The sequence below is a fragment of the Panulirus ornatus genome, chromosome 37, assembly GCF_036320965.1.
Source record: "Panulirus ornatus isolate Po-2019 chromosome 37, ASM3632096v1, whole genome shotgun sequence".
Lineage (NCBI taxonomy): Eukaryota > Metazoa > Arthropoda > Malacostraca > Decapoda > Palinuridae > Panulirus > Panulirus ornatus.
This window is the reverse complement of record NC_092260.1, coordinates 30,928,537-30,945,560: the sequence shown is the minus strand read 5'-3', so window position 1 is coordinate 30,945,560 and position 17,024 is coordinate 30,928,537. Positions and strand designations below refer to the sequence as shown.

Below are 17,024 nucleotides of genomic sequence, written 5' to 3'. Positions count from 1 at the left end.
GTTCATCAAGCAAACGAAAAGTGAACACACTAGCAAAACTATAGAAAGGGTGGCATAAACTGTTATGAAGTATATGGTTTGTTTGACAGAAAATTGAACAAAGTGGACAGTATTCAGGATCTATGCATGTTGCCAGAAATGAGTTGATGAAGCAAAGGTGACAAGTGGATAGCTCCAAAACTAATAGCTGGGCAAACGAGACCATATTCTGGTCATAAAGGTTAGGGTGGGGGAGGAGGAAATACTGGTCAATAGATTTACTGAAGACTATACGAGTCATTGGCAGTTTCTGAAATCTATAAAGGAGTCAGAATATGTGCTTCTTTATCTGCAAATAAATGGGAATGTTAGAAAAAAGAGAATTATGGTCCATTACCATGTCAAAAAATAAAACATCTGAGGGAAGTACTGTGGAGGAGAAATTGGCAGCACTAAAAGGAGCCAGCATTCAAAAGGTGGCCATAAGTCAGCAAGAAATGAGTGTAGTAGGGTAAGGATAAGTAAATTGAAAAGAATAATGTGGACAAGTAGATGATCCAGAACTATTCCATATATCTATCAGGAGTAAACTCTCAATTAATAAGCAGCTGATCAAGCTATAAGATCCAGAGGAAAACTTGGAAAGGGTTTTGTACATATATGCAAGGAGCTGAAATGTTAAGTTCAAAAATATTCTCATCATGAAGGACACCATACAGCCTCGACCACAGGCATGGGGAGGAGGGGGAGCCAAATGTCATAAAATTTGACACAGACTAAGTCGTTCAGGGAAACTACTTCATCATATTCAAGCAGAATAGGAAAAAGTTATTCTTAACCATACACATTGCTGAATCTATGCAAAATTCAGATTTTCCTGACTCATCGATGTGAGTTCCCTAAGGAAATCGCCATTCACGCTTGAATCTGACGCGTAACTGGGAGTTAAGGTTCACACGTTGTATTCTTCATGATCTTAGTTACCTGACGGTGTGATCGGTAAAATTTCTCCATCTTTCATACACCTAGGTCACATGGGTCTAGCTTCCTCGAAAGTGTCATCACCTCCACCGGATTAACTTCAGTATCTCACTGTATCTTTCCCTTCCCAGGTTAATGGCAATGGGACCTCCAGTCCTCGAGTGTGAACACACTTTCAAAGGTCATATTTAACTCCTCACATATTTCCTCGTCTGCATCACTATCTCTTCCTTCTGAGTCCCTTTTCCTACCTAATGATTATTGAATTTGTCCCTTATGATTTTGTGAAATAGTCTTGGGTGCTCTTCGTACTTATCGGCTTTGTTTCTTTCATACCTAATTCGTTCCATCTTCTTATTCTGATGCGTGTGAGTGTCTGTGCGCGCGCACTAACACGGACTGGTGTTCAAGTGTATGTGTCAACATCCGTATATGTGCGTCGGAGTTCGAAAACGTGCATGAGTATGATTGTGTGTTGGTGTTTGAGCATATTTTAGAGTTTGGGCATAGTGTCTTCACTCATTCTCTCCATATATCTCTTTTCAACTTTCTCAACCATACTTTTCTTATAACCATACCTCTGCTATTGTCTGGGAGTAACTACCTCTCTGTACAAACTTAAGCCAATGACGTGAAGTGACCTGTGAGCCGGAGCCGCAGACAGGAGCGGTGGTGATCCCTGGCTGGGCCAGGGCCATTTCGCCACAGTTCCACACCTCCTCGTCACTGCCAGGCGTCTCGCACCCATAAATCAGCATGTGGTGAGCAGTTTCCATGCTCCCGTTGGGCTGGAAGGCCGCTGTGGAAGAACCGACCAGGCTCAGCATTGTGTAAGGGAAAGGGGTGAGAGGTTACAAGCAACACATGAGCAAACTAATTCATTCTCACCTCGGAATGACATCAGTGGAACATAAAAAGATAATTTTGCATTCACTTTAACAAATAAAGTAGTTCAGTATAATGTATCCATTGTAACCTTCATATCGTCAGTAAAAGATTTACAATAAGAATAAAGATGATTGAAAAATATCTTAATACTAACAAAAATTATTTGCATAAAAGCAAAGTTCAGTTTGATAGAAGGCACGACCAATAATTTGGTTTCCATTTACAAACTATTGCGTTGAATATCAATCAGTTCTGGAGAGTATCGTAACTGAGCAGTGCCTGGTTATCAAGCAGGTTTTTCTGTAAAAAACGATCTTCCGGTTTTGTCGAGTTTTTGCCGTGATAGAAATTTTTCTCCTATGAAGAGCATGAAGTAATGCTTTTGTATACAAGAGGTATCGATGCCAGGGTGAACGCGTCCAGGACACACCGAGGAAAGTGGCAAAGACACAAGGAACGCGTCGAAGATAAACCTGTGTTAAGGTCCGACTGAAACATCAAGGACTGACTCGTGGCATCAAGGACTGGACTTGTTCAAGTGAGAAACAGACATCACAGGTGGATATGAAGATGACAAGGTCAGACAAACATGATGACAAACTAAAACGACACCATTCCATACGATACACCATACGATATTACGATACAACTGCCCGATATTACCTTCGCAAGTTCTACTCATCAACTTCCTAAGAACTCACCAGTTAACTTTTCCAAATTCTACCAGTATACTTCATCTGTCAGACCAGCCATCCTGGAAGTATATATTCTTTCCTCAATATACTTCATAGAAAATGAATGGGTGTCTACCCACCAAAAGACTAAAATGCGCAAGCAAGCCAATGTGACACCGGGAGCGTTACCCAAGCCACGAGGCACACGGAATATATCACATGACACCAAAGATCTATCAACAGCGCGAAAGGGGGAGGGAAAGAAGAAAAAAACAGAAACATGTTTCCACTCATTAACTGAATAATTTCAACATAACAATGCCAAATCTTATAAATTTTACTCGTATTGACCTCACCATAGCAGTTTCTTAACACAGTAAGAGGGGAAATCTCAAAAAATCAGCATCTGGTCCAGTCAATTATTAGCAGGAAGACATTCCCTGAACAGCATCTTCCCGCCAGTTCTCTCCTTGCATCCGTCTTTAAATTTCATGACTGTAGTATTCTGATTACCCTGACAACAAGCTTCCATCAATTTCCTGCAGGAAATGTATCCAATCATCAGCATTAGCCCAACCATTTTCAGCCTTTTATCTCTCTAGTTTCTCTCTCCTTCCTTATCTTTTCAGCTTCTATTCATTGGTAACTTAAAGCCTGGTCTTGGCGAAGACTTTTGTGCATGACTAGAGCCTTCAAACTTAAAAAATTGGATGACCTCGACTAGTCACATCAATGTACCCATCTGGCCCTCGACCATCTTCTTGTAAATACAGTTCATCCTCATTCGCCACTTCACAGCCTCGACATACTGCAGAAACGTTGACTTGCACTTGATTCTTCTGAAAGGAGCTTTTGTCGAACAAAAAAAGAAAAAAAAGAAAAATAAATAAAAGGTCCGCAATTTTATAATCACTATAGTCTTCCTACATCAATATTCTAGACCGACCATAACCATTCCTAGTAGCTGCATTTCTTCGTTCCTTATCACAGTTCCTCTTCAAAAGACTGAGTTCTCTAAACAGCAAGTTCCTACTTTGTCATAAACTATACAACTTTTTCAAGAACCATAATATTCATCACATGGTACGATGCTTCAACACCCAGAAGGTTCGTCCCAAGCTTTGTTTAGATTCCTTCAAGGAAATACATTCTAGGACTATAATAGTGTATTACTGATCATCATACTGACCCATACCTCCAGCCTCCTTCCAATGTCCGTGGGTCGTTATCTCGTACTCCTTTCGATGGTCCACTGCTTTCTGATATCATCTTCAACAAGACGTACTGCTACCCCTCTCCCTCTCGTAAGAGGTTTTCCCTCCCATTTGATATTATCTTTCCCTTTTACATTACCTACAACGTTTCGCATATAGACAATACAGGCATCCCTGGGTATCTATGTACTCTTAGACTTTATAGTGTACAAGAAAACATGGCTGTGGGGAGCGCATTATATCAGCAGCATCAGTACTGACTCCGGAGCTGCTAAAGCTTCCTTAATCCATCGAGACAAAGAAAGTTTGAACGACGCGTCATCAGTGTTGCACAGTAAAATATTTATGGAATTTGGAAATACATTCATTACAGGATGAATAATCATGCTTCCTCCATCCACAACAACAATACTAACAAAACCGCAGTTTGAAAACCCTCGACTATCTTTCTGCCAATTGCCATCGGGAACCCTACGGTCACCGACGCCGTTGGTACAAACAGAACCGAGTCTTGGGATGCTCAGGTACTATCAACGTCATCGTCTCAGCCATCACATTCTAAACTTAGAAACGCTTCGTGCTGCAGATTGTTCAAGGAATGAAATCACGAGGCCACGAGAGTCACACAAATAGAAGGTAATACTTGAAGAGCATGAACTGAATATTTTCCAACAGTCCTCCAAAGGACCCGCAAGAGTCCAGATCTTTTTCCTCATTATATAAAGTACCATTGAAAGCGTTCAATTTCTAACAATACAGTCATGTACAATCAGAAGTTGGTACCAGATGTATATACCTCTCACTGAATAACCGGAGAGAGGCCAGCATGAGGAACGTTGCCGTCTGCGGGTGACCAGCAGCGATGCACTGCATCCATGGGACTAAGGTCTCGCTCTAGTCTTTCTTAATTTAAACAATTGCTTTAGTTCTGAAGAATTCATGATGTATCATAGTTCTGCAGAATTCATGATGTATCATAGTTCTGTAAACTTGCTGAAATAATGAACTAAGGTCTGCAGAATTTGTAAAGATCTAAGATAGTAGCGTTATGGTGTTATGAATTAAGTTTACATAATTGCGTGATATGTTGCACTTACTGATGTAGTACTCCTGTGTAGGGTCTACCCTGATGGGGGTGCAGAAGTACGTGTCGACCTGCAGAAGGAAAAGCCAAATGTTACAAAGATTATACGACAGCATCAGAAATAATTCTTTTTATTCTTCTTTGTTTTAGTGAGAGAGAGAGAGAGAGAGAGAGAGAGAGAGAGAGAGAGAGAGAGAGAGAGAGAGAGAGAGAGAGAGAGTATGTGTGTGTGTGTGTGTGTGTGTGTGTGTGTGTGTGTGTGTGTGTGTGTGTGTGTGTGTGCTTCATAACTATAAAAATATAATTAGCAGGATAATGGACAGATAGACATATGACATACTAAATGGAGCGGGAGGTAATTTTAGTAGTGGTGATAGTGAGCACTCAGTGACGGGTGGAGGTACAACCTGTAGGGACACAATCACACTGACATTCTACAACCTCCCTCCATGGTCCAGACAACCAGACAACCTTTCATCTTTTAAGATACATGCGCAGATCGGCGTGCGAGAAAACATAAAAGCGAAGAATCTTACTGTGTATGTGAGCTTGGAACAAGTTAGTACAAGCGAGGAAGTAACAAGCTACCACAAGACAGGACACAAAAACTTAGTGGGATATTCAGGGCTTCATTGTAACTAAGAGTAAAAATATCATTTCCTTACAACGAACGAAAGCACGCATGGCATGTAGGGTATGTGCTGCACCCACACTCACATGCATCCATACAAGACAACGCGCATTCATCGATTTCCTTCAGCACTGAGACACACACAAATAGCGCCAGCAGATACAATTGTACATAAAGGCAAACAAAAACCAGCAGAAATGCTCACATACAAACACACAAGGACCATTAGACAAGCACACGTACTCATTGCACTCCTAACAAGATGAGGGCTCCCGACACCACGTCTCCTACGGATGGATGGGCTGGGAGGTGGGAAGAGGGAGACTATCTGAGGCAATCTTGTCACACTGTCATAATGGCTGTCAGCGGGGTCCCTCACATAGCTACGATAAATCATCTCTTGCACTTACTCTGTCCTAGATAAAAATCTGATACGTGAGTGAAATTCTTTTTCTTCTCGTGCTTCGTATGGACGTAGTGACTGAGGAGAAAATATAATGATTTTTAAAGTTGCTTTAATATTGTTGTTGCTGAAGGCAACATTTACATTAATGGATTTAAGCAACATGGGAAGTAAAGTAAAATTACTATCAAAAGGGAGAACTAAAAGGTTCTTGGTGTCAAGGGGAGGTTTAGATTCAACTCTGTAAAATTATTTCATTGCCAGCTTAAGGGATTTATTAATGATATATTTAGGATACTTTAACTTGGATCCAATAGAATATATCTTCTCAAATTCATCATCAATAAACACTGGATTGCAAATACGTAAAGACTATCTGAATCAGGAACTCACCAGACTTAAGCAACAGAGATATAGAAGAAGAACAGGACAAGAATCAAACGCCTTGTTTAATCATGTTAAGAATTATGATCATCGTACTGACTGGAGTAATGCAATCTCAGTTATTAATTTTAACTCCTGTACCACGAGAAATATTACTAAATCTTCTACTAATAGATACACGAAGAATTGTTATATCAATATTAGTGAAAGTCTATACAAATTGGATGGCTTTATAGTTGATAGAATTTGTAAACAGTTCCCCATCTTGTCCAAATAATAAGTTTATGATGCGCTTGTTGCCAGACTTGAACGCACCCGACCTCCCTTTGGGTAGTCACTTGTTTACCAAATGGCGTCCTAGCTACGTCTCTTCGTTGTATATCAACTGACTGTTATATTTCTTTCTTATGTCTACCTTGATGATATGATTATTACACGAAAGTGCACTTGGGAACTTATCGCGTTTCATTTCCCCGTGGACTCTTAGGGTATACTTGATCACACGCTCAATTGTGATCCTTTCCAATATATATATATATATATATATATATTTTTTTTTTTTTTGCTTTGTCGCTGTCTCCCGCGTTTGCGAGGTAGCGCAAGGAAACAGACGAAAGAAATGGCCCAACCCACCCCCATACACATGTATATACATACACGTCCACACACGCAAATATACATACCTACTCAGCTTTCCATGGTTTACCCCAGACGCTTCACATGCCCTGATTCAATCCACTGACAGCACGTCAACCCCGGTATACCACATCGATCCAATTCACTCTATTCCTTGCCCTCCTTTCACCCTCCTGCATGTTCAGGCCCCGATCACACAAAATCTTCTTCACTCCATCTTTCCACCTCCAATTTGGTCTCCCACTTCTCCTCGTTCCCTCCACCTCCGACACATATATCCTCTTGGTCAATCTTTCCTCACTCATTCTCTCCATGTGCCCAAACCATTTCAAAACACCCTCTTCTGCTCTCTCAACCACGCTCTTTTTATTTCCACACATCTCTCTTACACTTACGTTACTTACTCGATCAAACCACCTCACACCACACATTGTCCTCTACCATCTCATTTCCAGCACATCCATCCTCCTGCGCACAACTCTATCCATAGCCCACGCCTCGCAACCATACAACATTGTTGGAACCACTATTCCTTCAAACATACCCATTTTTGCTTTCCGAGATAATGTTCTCGACTTCCACACATTCTTCAAGGCTCCCAGGATTTTCGCCCCCTCCCCCACCCTATGATCCACTTCCGCTTCCATGGTTCCATCCGCTGCCAGATCCACTCCCAGATATCTAAAACACTTTACTTCCTCCAGTTTTTCTCCATTCAAACTTACCTCCCAATTGATTTGACCCTCAACCCTACTGTACCGAATAACCTTGCTCTTATTCACATTTACTCTTAACTTTCTTCTTTCACACACTTTACCAAACTCAGTCACCAGCTTCTGCAGTTTCTCATATGAATCAGCAACCAGCGCTGTATCATTAGCGAACAACAACTGACTCACTTCCCAAGCTCTCTCATCCCCAACAGACTTCATACTTGCCCCTCTTTCCAAAACTCTTGCATTCACCTCCCTAACAACCCCATCCATAAACAAATTAAACAACCATGGAGACATCACACACCCCTGCCGCAAACCTACATTCACTGAGAACAAATCACTTTCCTCTCTTCCTACACGTACACATGCCTTACATCCTCGATAAAAACTTTTCACTGCTTCTAACAACTTGCCTCCCACACCATATATTCTTAATACCTTCCACAGAGCATCTCTATCAACTCTATCATATGCCTTCTCCAGATCCATAAATGCTACATACAAATCCATTTGCTTTTCTAAGTATTTCTCACATACATTCTTCAAAGCAAACACCTGATCCACACTTCCTCTACCACTTCTGAAACCACACTGCTCTTCCCCAATCTGATGCTCTGTACATGCCTTCACCCCCTCAGTCAATACCCTCCCATATAATTTACCAGGAATACGCAACAAACTTATACCTCTGAAATTTGAGCACTCACTCTTATCCCCTTTGCCTTTGTACAATGGCACTATGCACGCATTCCGCCAATCCTCAGGCACCTCACCATGAGTCATACATACATTAAATAACCTTACCAACCAGTCAATAATACAGTCACCCCCTTTTCTAATAAATTCCACTGCAATACCATCCAAACCTGCTGCCTTGCCGGCTTTCATCTTCCGCAAAGCTTTTACTACCTCTTCTCTGTTTACCAAATCATTTTCCCTAACCCTCTCACTTTGCACACCACCTCGACCAAAACACCCTATATCTGCCACTCTATCATCAAACACATTCAACAAACCTTCAAAATACTCACTCCATCTCATTCTCACATCACCATTACTTGTTATCACCTCCCCATTTGCGCCCTTCACTGAAGTTCCCATTTCCTCCCTTGTCTTACGCACTTTATTTACCTCCTTCCAGAACATCTTTTTATTCTCCCTAAAATTTAATGATACTCTCTCACCCCAACTCTCATTTGCCCTCTTTTTCACCTCTTGCACCTTTCTCTTGACCTCCTGTCTCTTTCTTTTATACATCTCCCACTCAATTGCATTTTTTCCCTCCAAAAATCGCCCAAATGCCTCTCTCTTCTCTTTCACTAATAATCTTACTTCTTCATCCCACCACTCACTACCCTTTCTAATCAACCCACCTCCAACTCTTCTCATGCCACAAGCATCTTTTGCGCAATCCATCACTGATTCCCTAAATACATCCCATTCCTCCCCCACTCCCCTTACTTCCATTGTTCTCACCTTTTTCCATTCTGTACTCAGTCTCTCCTGGTACTTCCTCACACAAGTCTCCTTCCCAAGCTCACTTACTCTCACCACCCTCTTCACCCCAACATTCACTCTTCTTTTCTGAAAACCCATACAAATCTTCACCTGAGCCTCCACAAGATAATGATGAGACATCCCTCCAGTTGCACCTCTCAGCACATTAACATCCAAAAGTCTCTCTTTCGCGCGCCTGTCAATTAACACGTAATCCAATAACGCTCTCTGGCCATCTCTCATACTTACATACGTATACTTATGTATATCTCGCTTTTTAAACCAGGTATTCCCAATCACCAGTCCTTTTTCAGCACATAAATCTACAAGCTCTTCACCATTTCCATTTACAACACTGAACACCCCATGTATACCAATTATTCCCTCAACTGCCACATTACTCACTTTGCATTCAAATCACCCATCACTATAACCCGGTCTCGTGCATCAAAACCACTAACACACTCATTCAGCTGCTCCCAAAACACTTTCCTCTCATGATCTTTCTTCTCATGCCCAGGTGCATATGGACCAATAATCACCCATCTCTCTCCATCAACTTTCAGTTTTACCCATATCAATCGAGAATTTACTTTCTTACATTCTATCACATACTCCCACAACTCCTGTTTCAGGAGTACTGCTACTCCCTCCCTTGCTCTTGTCCTCTCACTAACCCCTGACTTTACTCCCAAGACTTTCCCAAACCACTCTTCCCCTTTACCCTTGAGCTTCGTTTCACTAAGAGCCGACACATCCAGGTTCCTTTCCTCAGGCGTGCGAAAGAGAGACTTTTGGATGTTAATGTGCTGAGAGGTGCAACTGGAGGGATGTCTGATCATAATCTTGTGGAGGCTAAGGTGAAGATTAGTATGGGTTTTCAGAAAAGAGGAGTGAATGTTGGGGTGAAGAAGGTGGTGAGAGTAAGTGAGCTTGGGAAGGAGACCTGTGTGGGGAAGTACCAGGAGAGACTGTGTACAGAATGGAAAAAGGTGAGAACAATGGAAGTAAGGGGAGTGGGGGAGGAATGGGATGTATTTAGGGAATCAGTGATGGATTGCGCAAAAGATGCTTGTGGCATGAGAAGAGTGGGAGGTGGGCTGCTTAGAAAGGGTAGTGAGTGGTGGGATGAAGAAGTAAGAGTATTAGTGAAAGAGAAGAGAGAGGCATTTGGACGATTTTTGCAGGGAAAAAATGCAATTGAGTGGGAGAAGTATAAAAGAAAGAGACAGGAGGTCAAGAGAAAGGTGCAAGAGGTGAAAAAAAGGGCAAATGAGAGTTGGGGTGAGAGACTATCAGTAAATTTTAGGGAGAATAAAAAGATGTTCTGGAAGGAGGTAAATAGGGTGCGTAAGACAAGGGAGCAAATGGGAACTTCAGTGAAGGGCGTAAATGAGGAGGTGATAACAAGTAGCGGTGATGTGAGAAGGAGATGGAATGAGTATTTTGAAGGTTTGTTGAATGTGTCTGATGACAGAGTGGCAGATATAGGGTGTTTTGGTCGAGGTGGTGTGCAAAGTGAGAGGGTTAGGGAAAATGATTTGGTAAACAGAGAAGAGGTAGTAAAAGCTTTGCGGAAGATGAAAGCCGGCAAGGCAGCAGGTTTGGATGGTATTGCAGTGGAATTTATTAAAAAAGGGGGTGACTGTATTGTTGACTGGTTGGTAAGGTTATTTAATGTATGTATGACTCATGGTGAGGTGCCTGAGGATTGGCGGAATGCGTGCATAGTGCCATTGTACAAAGGCAAAGGGGATAAGAGTGAGTGCTCAAATTACAGAGGTATAAGTTTGTTGAGTATTCCTGGTAAATTATATGGGAGGGTATTGATTGAGAGGGTGAAGGCATGTACAGAGCATCAGATTGGGGAAGAGCAGTGCGGTTTCAGAAGTGGTAGAGGATGTGTGGATCAGGTGTTTGCTTTGAAGAATGTATGTGAGAAATACTTAGAAAAGCAAATGGATTTGTATGTAGCATTTATGGATCTGGAGAAGGCATATGATAGAGTTGATAGAGATGCTCTGTGGAAGGTATTAAGAATATATGGTGTGGGAGGCAAGTTGTTAGAAGCAGTGAAAAGTTTTTATCGAGGATGTAAGGCATGTGTACGTGTAGGAAGAGAGGAAAGTGATTTGTTCTCAGTGAATGTAGGTTTGCGGCAGGGGTGTGTGATGTCTCCATGGTTGTTTAATTTGTTTATGGATGGGGTTGTTAGGGAGGTAAATGCAAGAGTCCTGGAAAGAGGGGCAAGTATGAAGTCTGTTGGGGATGAGAGAGCTTGGGAAGTGAGTCAGTTGTTGTTCGCTGATGATACAGCGCTGGTGGCTGATTCATGTGAGAAACTGCAGAAGCTGGTGACTGAGTTTGGTAAAGTGTGTGGAAGAAGAAAGTTAAGAGTAAATGTGAATAAGAGCAAGGTTATTAGGTACAGTAGGGGTGAGGGTCAAGTCAATTGGGAGGTGAGTTTGAATGGAGAAAAACTGGAGGAAGTGAAGTGTTTTAGATATCTGGGAGTGGATCTGGCAACGGATGGAACCATGGAAGCGGAAGTGGATCATAGGGTGGGGGAGGGGGCGAAAATTTTGGGAGCCTTGAAAAATGTGTGGAAGTCGAGAACATTATCTCGGAAAGCAAAAATGGGTATTGTTTGAAGGAATAGTGGTTCCAACAATGTTGTATGGTTGCGAGGCGTGGGCTATGGATAGAGATGTGCGCAGGAGGATGGATGTGCTGGAAATGAGATGTTTGAGGAAAATGTGTGGTGTGAGGTGGTTTGATCGAGTAAGTAACGTAAGGGTAAGAGAGATGTGTGGAAATAAAAAGAGCGTGGTTGAGAGAGCAGAAGAGGGTGTTTTGAAATGGTTTGGGCACATGGAGAGAATGAGTGAGGAAAGATTGACCAAGAGGATATATGTGTCGGAGGTGGAGGGAACGAGGAGAAGAGGGAGACCAAATTGGAGGTGGAAAGATGGAGTGAAAAAGATTTTGTGTGATCGGGGCCTGAACCTGCAGGAGGGTGAAAGGAGGGCAAGGAATAGAGTGAATTGGAGCGATGTGGTATACAGGGGTTGACGTGCTGTCAGTGGATTGAATCAAGGCATGTGAAGCGTCTGGGGTAAACCATGGAAAGCTGTGTAGGTATGTATATTTGCGTGTGTGGACGTGTGTATGTACATGTGTATGGGGGGGGGGGGGGGGGTGGGGCCATTTCTTTCGTCTGTTTCCTTGCGCTACCTCGCAGACGCGGGAGACAGCGACAAAGTATAAAAAAAAAAAAAAAAAAAAAAAAAATATATATATATATATATATATATATATATATATATATATATATATATATATATATATATATATATATATATCGCTTGGGATAGGGGGAGAAAGAATACTTCCCACGTATTCACTGTGTATCGTAGAAGCTGGAAATCCTCCCCTCTCGTTTTTCAATTTTCCAAAAGAAGGAACAGAGAAGGGGGCCAAGGGAGGATATTCCCTCAAAGGCTTAATCCTCTCTTCTTAACGCTACCTCGCTAGCGCGGGAAATGGCGAACAGTATATATATATATATATATATATATATATATATATATATATATATATATATATATATATATATATATATATATATATTTTCTTTCTTTCAAACTATTCGCCATTTCCCGCGTTAGCGAGGTAGCGTTAAGAACAGAGGACTGGGCCTTTGAGGGAATACCCTCACCTGGCCCAATTCTCTGTTCCTTCTTTTGGAAAATTGAAAAAAAAAAAAAAACCCGAGAGGGGAGGATTTCCAGCCCCCCGCTCCCTCCCCTTTTAGTCGCCTTCTACGACACGCAGGGAATACGTGGGAAGTATTCTTAATCCCCTATCCCCAGGGATATATATATATATATATATATATATATATATATATATATATATATATATATATATATATATATATATATATGTTGGCAAGGATCACGATTTTGCGCGTGATGAAGTATATTCCTTTAAGTCCACGGGGATAATGAAAAACAATAAGTTCCCAAGTGAACTTTCGTGTAATAATCACATCATTAGGGGAGATACAAGAAAGAAATGTAAGTCAGCTGATGTACAACGAAGAGACGTCCTAGCTACGTCTCTTCGTCGTATATCAGATATTCCCTCTAAGGCTCAGTGATCTGAGCGTTCCTAACGCTACGTCGCGAACGCGGTAAATGACAATATGTATGAAAAAAATATATATGGCGTTAATGGGATGGCTTTGATAAGGGCCTCAGTTGCCTGTGCTGTCTCAGCTAACAGAAAAAAAATAATCGAACACTTGAAAAGTACCTTAACTTTGCTCATTGTACATAGTTGACTTGTTATATATCTCTATATGTAATCCGGTCATTATCATTGAATTTTTCAAACATTACTTACTATGTAAAATGAAGACATTATTCAATACCATCCAATCCTTGTTATCAGTTTCCTCACATACTACAGTAACTTTTGACGCAGTTCAAATCATTGAGGTCCAGTTCCTGAGCATTTTGAGTACTTTATATCCTCTTTTGAGCCACAACCACTTTTGAGGCAAAGAAAAAATCAAAATCGAAAGGGATCTACATACAGTAACGGTTACTAGTAAATTGCCCAGGAGACTTCGTATTCTAAGGGATTTACTTTACCATACGGGAGATGAAATGATGAGACATAAAAACTTTATTTTCATTTCCTGCCTCATAGAAAGTCTCCAACCGTCAAAAACTGAAATCTTTGACGTCACACAGATGTTTGTGTGATTTGCTGGGCTAGTACGTCTGATAACATCTACCTTGCCGTTACGTTAACCTTTAAGGTTACCAACACTCCGCCGTCAATACAGTTATACGAAGCTACAGTATAAAGGGCACACCACTGTACCACTGTTGTGCTATCCACAGGACAGGGTGTATATACTGTATTCCATTGTGTTCTGGATATCGCCCTGATCAGTAAAACCTCTAGTTGAAAATTTCCAGACAAGTTAGCTAGTGATGCACACGTAGCACAGTGCAACTGGTTCACACAACGGTGCACAAATACCATTAAACGGTTTCAGTGGTCTTGAGGATTTTATATTGTCAGCATCTTTCTTTTATTTGATTCAAATCAAGGTTTTCCAGAATCATTCATTAGCATTTTCGAATCTAACATATTACCGGCTGCATTTTTATTTCTTTAGCAGTACTGTTGTCATCATATACTCACGTATTTACACGATCAACCCGTTTATTTTGGACAGCTTTGTGTAAACTAATGGTCATAACAAGTCATTCATTTTGCATGTGTTAACATATGTAAAAAGCGTTAGTCATAGTATGACTTCAACAACAATAATCAACGTACATGGCACGAACACAGAAACCTGCTAGTAGTCTGTCCCACGCAGCAATGTGATTGTGACCAGGTAGGAGAGGCAGCTTTCCCCGTGAGGTAATGTACTAGTAAGCAGGTAGCTGGGGAGACAGCAGCGGCCGTCCAGGATGTAGCCTGCGGCAACAACCACGCCGCCATACCAGGAAGGTCGTCGTCCGCTAAATTAGTTTGTTTGCTTCTTTTGCCTTTGTACTCGGCAGTTACTGCCAGTCATTTCGTACGTACACACCTGAATTATACATACACCTGTTGCACTTACATATCCAAAAATATGTGTTACATATTGATATATGCCAGTGCATGTACGTTATATATATAAATATATCTTTCTCTTCTTTCATATTCATTCCCTGCTTTCCGCCTTTGCAACGTAAGAGGCATGAGCAGACGACTGAGCTTCAAAGAAATAAATCTCACTTCGCGCCTTCTTCTGTTCCTACTTTTGAAAAGTAATAACACAGGAGGGAAGGATTTCTTGCCCTTTGCTCCCGCTCAGTGGCGTATCTAGGGTATGGCAGGTAGGGCAGGTGCCCTTGGCGCCACTAAAAGGGGGGCGCCACTCAACAAGTTTGTTTTTTGACATATGCTTCCCGATTGACATTTCTAACGGTTTGGTTTTGTAAGATAAAAAAGAAACTCGCCTACTTTTCAACTATAGTAATATTTTGCTATTTCTACTTTTCAACTATGGTAATTTTTTGCTATCAGTTGCATTACCGCTTCTAATATCATGAACAATGTAGATCTAGTCAACAGGTTAAACAATATCAACGTTAATTTTGATTTCAAACGAGTTAGCTTTAATGTTTTCTCACTTTTCACAAAAGTTCCAGTTGATGACCTTTTAGAATACTTATTTGATGTCTTGGATGATATTCATTTACCTGTTTCAAAGTCTGTTTTCATTGAACTGATAAAATTGTGTATAAAAGATTGTGTATTTCAATTCAATGGAGATTATGCTCAAAAATTTGGTATGGCAATGGGTAACCTTCTTTTACCTGTAATAAGTAATCTTTATATGGAATTTTTTGAAAGAAAATTACTAAAGGATATCTTACCCACTAATGCAATTTGGTCTAGGTATGTAGATGATGTTCTTTGTGTTTGGCTAACAAATGAAAATTTACATATATTTGTCCCCTTACTTAACAATTTAGTACCTTCCATCAAATTTACTGTAGAAAATGAAAATAAATGGTATGTTACCATTTTTAGATTGCATGATCCATAGGCAAGGAAACAAGTTTAAGTTTAGCATATACAGAAAACCTATCAATGTATGCTCATATATCCATTATTACTCATCTCAACGTGACAGAGTTAAATTATCATTTCAATCTATGTTCCTTAGGGCATTATGCATTTGCAGTCCAGAGTTTATTGATGATGAGTTTGAGAAGATATATTTTATTGGATCTAAGTTAAAGTATCCTAGATCTTTCATTGATAAATCCCTTAAGCTAGCAAAGAAATAATTTTATAGAGTTGAGCCCAAACCTCCCATTGACACCAAGAATCTTTTAGTTTTCCCTTTTAATAATAATTTCACTTTACTTCCCATGTTGCTTACATCCTTTAATGTAAATGTTGCCTTCAGGAACAATAATAATGTAAAGAATATCTTAATCAGGAATTCACCAGAAAATTCTCCTGGATGCATCTATAAAGTGCCATGTGGAAATTGTGATAAATTTTACGTTGGGCAGACTGGTAAGGATCTTTCTGTTAGACTTAAGCAACATAAATATAGTATAAGAAAGAGACAAGAATCAACTGCCTTGTTTAATCACGTTAAAAACCATGATCATTGTACTGACTGGAGTAATGCCATCTCAGTTATTAACTTTAACTCTATTACCACGAGAAATATCATTGAATCTTCTACAATTAAATACACAAAGAATTATGATATCATTAGTGATGGTCTATACAAATTACATAACTTTATTGTTGATAAAATTTGTAAAATGATAAGTTTATAAACGCTCGCTGTCTGTCTTTGACAATCGCATGTTTACCAAACGGCGTCCTAGCTTCGTCTCTTCGATGCATATCAACTGACTGTTACATTTCTGTCTTGTGTCTCCCCTTATGATGTGATTATTACACGAAAGTGCACTTGGGAACTTATCGTGTTTCATTTTCCCCGTGGACTAATAGGAATACATATATATATATATATATATATATATATATATATATATATATATATATATATATATATATATATATATATATATATATATATATATATACGTATTTATGGATCTGGAGAAGGCATATGGTAGAGTTGATAGAGATGCTCTGTGGAAGGTACTAAGAATATATGGTGTGGGAGGCAAGTTGTTTGAAGCAGTGAAAAGTTTTTATCGAGGATGTAAGGCATGTGTACGTGTAGGAAGAGAGGAAGGTGGTTGGTTCTCAGTGAATGTAGGTTTGCGGCAGTGGTGTGTGATGTCTCCATGGTTGTTTAATTTGTTTATGGATGGGGTTGTTAGGGAGGTGAATGCAAGAGTTTTGGAAAGAGGGGCAAGTATGAAGTCTGT

The 17,024-nt window shown here is 40.3% G+C and overlaps 1 protein-coding gene across 3 annotated transcripts in view; it reads right to left on the bottom strand.

Annotated features, from left to right (window-relative positions):
- LOC139760684 (peptidylglycine alpha-hydroxylating monooxygenase-like) overlaps positions 1-17,024 on the bottom strand; it is a 43,514-nt gene that overhangs the window by 22,041 nt on the left and 4,449 nt on the right. For 2 of the 3 annotated variants that reach the window (XM_071684230.1, XM_071684229.1), the window contains exons 2-3: positions 4,834-4,891; positions 1,602-1,759 (exon numbers count right to left, since the gene is read on the bottom strand). In XM_071684230.1, the coding sequence (XP_071540331.1) occupies positions 1,602-1,759; positions 4,834-4,891 (216 nt within the window). Of the gene's footprint in view, positions 1-1,564; positions 1,760-4,833; positions 4,892-17,024 lie in introns of all 3 variants that reach the window. The other variant, XM_071684231.1, reaches the window with a different exon arrangement.